This window comes from Octopus bimaculoides, chromosome 9 (assembly GCF_001194135.2).
Source record: "Octopus bimaculoides isolate UCB-OBI-ISO-001 chromosome 9, ASM119413v2, whole genome shotgun sequence".
In the NCBI taxonomy this organism is placed as follows: domain Eukaryota; kingdom Metazoa; phylum Mollusca; class Cephalopoda; order Octopoda; family Octopodidae; genus Octopus; species Octopus bimaculoides.
This window is the reverse complement of record NC_068989.1, coordinates 85,730,874-85,736,234: the sequence shown is the minus strand read 5'-3', so window position 1 is coordinate 85,736,234 and position 5,361 is coordinate 85,730,874. Positions and strand designations below refer to the sequence as shown.

Sequence of the window (5,361 nt, the reverse complement as noted above, 5' to 3'; positions counted from 1 at the left end):
ATATATATATATATAGGATGGGCTTCTTTCAGTTTCCGTCTATCAAATTCACTCACAAGGCTTTGGTCAGCCTGAGGCTATAGTAGAAGACACTTGCCCAAGGTGCCACACAGTGGGACTGAACCCAGAACATTGTGACTGGGAAGCAAGTATCTTACCACACACACACACACACACACACATATAAGTGAGAGCTAGATGTGCTCAGTATAGAAAACAAGTAGTGCTCAAATGACTCTTGACTTAAATGCTGAATTCTTCATTCAGGATGAGGCCCACAGCATCAAGAGTGACTATAAGATGAGTCCAAAACAAGCTGATATGGAGGTAGTAATACAGGTAAACACAATTGGGCTTGACACATGTGTGTGTGTGTGTAAAGCCTAATTGTGTTTATGTGCATTGCTACTTCTCTCTCTCTCTCTCTCTACACACACACACACATATTCTTCTATTTGCTTCAGTCGTTTGACTGCGGCCATGCTGGAGCACCGCCTTTAGTCGAACAAATCGACCCCAGGATCTATCCTTTGTAAACCTAGTATTTATTTTATTGGGCTCTTTTGCCGAACTGCTAAGTTACGGGGGATGTAAACACACCAACATTGGTTGTCAAGCAATGATGGGGTAACAAACACAGACACACAACATATACATATATATATATATATATATATATATATATATATATATATATATATATATATATATATACACCGGGCTTCTTTCAGTTTCCGTCTACCAAATCCACTCACAAGGCTTTGGTCAGCCCAAGGCTATAAGTAGGAGACACTTGCCCAAGGTGCCATGCAGTGGAACTGAACCGAGAACCATGTGGTTGGTTAGCAAGCTACTTACTACACAGCCACTTCTGCGCCTTATGTGTGTGTGTAAATATATATATATGTGTGTGTGTGTGTGTGTGTGTGTATATCTATATATATATATATATATATATATACACACACACACTTATAAAGTGGATGAAGAAATTTGAAGGATTGCTTTGGTACAATGGTAGAATGTTTGTCATGTTTACAGACGATGTGGGTTCAAGTCCCAGGAGCAGCCTTCAACCTTTTTCATCCAAAGGGTTTTTTAACCCAATATTTACATGTATTATTTACTTTGAGTTCTACCATTACAAAAAGGATTAAAAAAAAAGATTTATTTCATGTCTCCTCAAGTTTCTAAATTTGCAGGCAACACTGTAATCTAAATTAATTGCTGTGTCTTGTCCCAAATGCTCTCTTTATTGTATTTATCAACATTGTGCCCTGCCTCTACCCTGTCTAGCAACAATATTGCCTCCTGGCGTCTTACCTCCACTTTTCCTTTTATCACAGATATCTTTGAGTCCATGCCATTCTCTTTGATGACAAGTTGTGTCTGAACTACCATGTTGCTAGCTTCAATGGCGTACACTGAAATGACAGATAGGGAAGAGAGAAAGAGAATCAGAGATAGAGGGAGAGAGTCAGAAAGATAGAGAATGAGATAGAGGGTGAGTGTTACAGAGAGATAGAGGGAAAGAGCTAGTGAGAGGGAGGTGGTGGTGGTGGTGGTTAAAAATAAAGACATAAAAGAGCACAGTTACAAAAACAAAAGCCAATTTAGTTAAACTAAGATTTGTTTGGAGATCAAGGAAGTGGCAAGATGCATGAATAAATAAATGATATTTAGTTTTAATTTGTCAATTCTGAATTCTTGATCAAGCCTACCTTTCATTTTGCCGGTGTTCATGGAATGAAGTACCAGTAATACATTGAGATTATCAATTGACTGAACTATAACCTCTCCTACAACAGCACAACATATAAGACAACAAAGAAGCTTCTACACAGTCACTAACCCTGTTAGAAATAGCAGCCAGATTCCCTCAAATTACATCCTACTGTCTTAGAAAAAGAAAAGATACACTGGATTATGCTAGTCCTAGATATGCAAAAGATGGACTGATCACAGATGGAATAACTTTAATCAGATATTGTGTAGTTAGATGTGTTGTTAGTGTTGAGCATCTATAACCTGAAGCTAAACAATACCAACAACAACCATTTTCACCAATCCAAAATGGGAGCTTTTATGCAATGGATTTGAGCAACTTGGGATAAAACAATATCATCATCAACATTTAATGTCTGTTTTTCCCAGTGAGCATGAGTTGGATGGCTGGACTGCAGCTGGCAATCCAGAAGACTGCATCAAGCACCAATGTCTCCTTTGGTATGGTTTCTATGGCTGGACGCTATTCCTAATGCCAGCCACTTCATGGAGGATGCTGGGTGCATTCCACGTAGCCAGATTGAGAAAGGATGAAGGCTGGGCATCAGACCAGTACTCCTACTCCATAAAAAGACTCACGCACCACAGAAACCACTAAGGTGACCTGTCTCCATGAGACAAGAGGAACCAGATGACCAGCACCAGTGAGGTCACCAAGTAACTCACAAGACAAGATCCTTAGATTGAAGGATGTAATTTCAAAGGAGGTAGCCAGATGATAAGAGGTTAAAGTATGATAGAGAAACAGGCACGGTTGTCTTGTTGTAGAAATGATACATGGTTAACCCAGTTAAGAAAGAGAGAAATTGGGGATGAATTTATCTCAGGGTGTACCCTCATGTTACAGGAAAATGAATATACAAGAAGTGAACTCATAACTCTTTTATTATTCTGAGAATAAAAGTGTAATGTCTGAGTGAATGAAGTAGTACGCAACCAAATCAGAGATCAGTTCAAATGAAGACACTGCTAAAAGTACTGAAGTACTATTTCCTAAAACAATCAACATAATCAACTATATGGAAGTGTACAACCAATTTTCTTAAGTCCATTCATAAGTTATTATCAATGAAAAATGTCCTTAAGTTACTAAACCTGACTGTTTACCAAGTTTGGGATGTTGTTATAATTAAATTTCCTGTCTAACAATGTAGTACAAAATATTACCAACGTTTGAAATCGACCAATAAGCATGCTATGATGTGATCACGTGACATGATACTTTGAAATGGCCAATCAAACAGAAAATAAATGAAGCTCCACAGTTGAACCAAAAAATTACATCTTTGGTTAAAAAGAGGAGGCTTATTCCATCAAAATGAAAGAAAAATTAAATAAAAAGAGATAAGGCTAAAGGCAAACAAGGATTTGATTAATAATTTTACCATTACCAGTACATTATAGGTATAATATATACATCACATTACCAGGCGTATATCATAACCAAGATTTTGTCTAAAGACTTTCCAAAGGTTTATTTTGTAATGGGTTAGAGGTATTAGGACAACTGATAAAACACAAAAATATTGGGATAACTAAGAGTACATACATTATATGTATTGGAATAACAAATAGACTCCAGTGGGAGTCAGATAGGACACAAGAGAAGTGGTAACTGATTGAAGACAAGGATGGAAAGATAACTGATAAAACAACATAACTATTAAGACAGTGGATCCTACCTTTCTTGGCACCAGCATGAATGCAAAATATACTAAGAATTCCTGAAATAGAAAACATACAAATATTAGTATCAATATATGCGTATGCACGCGCGCACACACACACACACACACACACACACACATTTAATCAATTGAAAGGTTACAAAAGTGACTCAAGGGCTGAATTTCATGTATGGCATATTATCATGCACAAAACTCTGACTCTTGAGTCATTTTTGAAATTTTTGTAACTTTTCAGCTCAGTTGATTAATATATATATATATATATATATATAACCATCATTTAATGCCTGTTTTCCATGCTGGCATGGGTTGGATAGTTTGACAGCATCCGACTATCTGGAGGACTACATCGACCTCCAGTGTCTGTTTTGGCATGATTTCTACAGCTGCATGTCCTTCCTAACATCAAACACTTTACAGAGCGTATTGTGTACATTTTCATGACACTGGCACTAATGAAGTTGAAGTTGCCAAGTATCTCACAAAGCAAAAAAAGAAACCCCTGGGCTGAGTGGATTTGTAGTGGAGGATGAGAGGGCTTCATACCAGGGGTAGAGAGGCTAAATTATGATAGAGGAACAGGTACAAGTGTCTTGCTATACAGGAGATACATGGTTAACCCACATTATAAAAGATTAGGTGGAATTAGCTGGAAACACGATACAAGATGTTGGCGACAAGATGTCAGAATGTACTCTCAAGGTACAACGAGGAGTATAAGAGAAAACACAGTCGTGGGATTGGGAAGACTAGAAATAGGGGTAGAGGTGTGGTCAATGATAAATATTAGCAGGGGTGGGCACTGAAAGATATAGGAGAGACTCACAAAGGTGGAGGTAACAAGTGACAGTACAAGGAAGGGTGGAGCAGCAGCAGTATAATAAAGCTATAGACATATGAGAAAATAGGGAATGTGCAAGGTGAGAGAATATGGGGAAGGCAGAAAGATGAACCTACCTGTACCAGCGCCAATGTCAGCAATGACTTTGTCTTTAAATAATTCCTGATTCTTGAGAATTGCCTCCCTGGAATATAATAAACATTTCGGTTAGTGTCAGACGGGTGTGGTTATAGCATAGGATATCTATCTATCTATCTTTTATCGTTTACTTGTTTCAGTCATTGGACTGCGGCCATGCTGGGGCACCATTTTGAAGCACTTTTGAAGGCGGCGCGACGACGACGACAACAACAACAACGAAAAATACCTTAGGAATGAGAACCCAGGTTTGAAATTTCCCCAAGACATCTGATGAAGGTTGGAGGGTATATCAGCTGAAACGTTGTGTTAACAACAAACAAGATGAGGACAAATATCCGTCAAATGTAAATGATGTAAATAATGAAGATATTGGTTCAGCATTTCTTATTTTCTACAACTACTGTTGCTTCTATGTAAACTGAAGCACTCATACACACACACACACAGATACAGTGTAATGTAACTTATGTAAGACACTCAACACAATAACTGTAATGAGGGTTTACCGTAAATCCTCAAGTATAATCTGCACTTTTTTCCCAAAATTTAAAGGTCAAAATTTCCAGTGTGTACTATATATGAGGTTAAAAATATACAAAATATTTTCTAAGCAAAATTTTCTAAGTGATAAATATGTAAAGGCAATTTACTTAATATTTATTTTTCACTGTTATTTCTTTATTTTCTGCAAACAAAGTGCACAAAAAAGCTACACGGTTGCATTATGTTATATATACAATAATAATAAAGGACGTTACCGGATATATGTTTACAAACCAAGGACATTATATAGACCTTCCTGACTCAAGTTAGAGAAGGGGTGCGTATCATACACAAGGTTTAGGTTTTTCAGAGGTACAGACCCCTAAAAATCCCCTGCATATTATACTCAAAAGCAGACTATAC

At 37.4% G+C, this 5,361-nt stretch overlaps 1 protein-coding gene across 1 annotated transcript in view; it reads right to left on the bottom strand.

Moving 5' to 3' along the window:
* Positions 1 to 1,200: 1,200 nt before the first annotated feature.
* The window catches only part of LOC106869562 (uncharacterized), a 16,774-nt gene continuing 12,613 nt past the window's right edge, over positions 1,201 to 5,361 (bottom strand). Inside the window, exons 4-6 of the mRNA XM_014915359.2 lie at positions 4,431 to 4,498; positions 3,468 to 3,509; positions 1,201 to 1,424 (exon numbers count right to left, since the gene is read on the bottom strand). Coding sequence (XP_014770845.1) covers positions 1,216 to 1,424; positions 3,468 to 3,509; positions 4,431 to 4,498 — 319 coding nt within the window. The 3' untranslated portion in view covers positions 1,201 to 1,215. The remainder of the gene's footprint in view (positions 1,425 to 3,467; positions 3,510 to 4,430; positions 4,499 to 5,361) is intronic.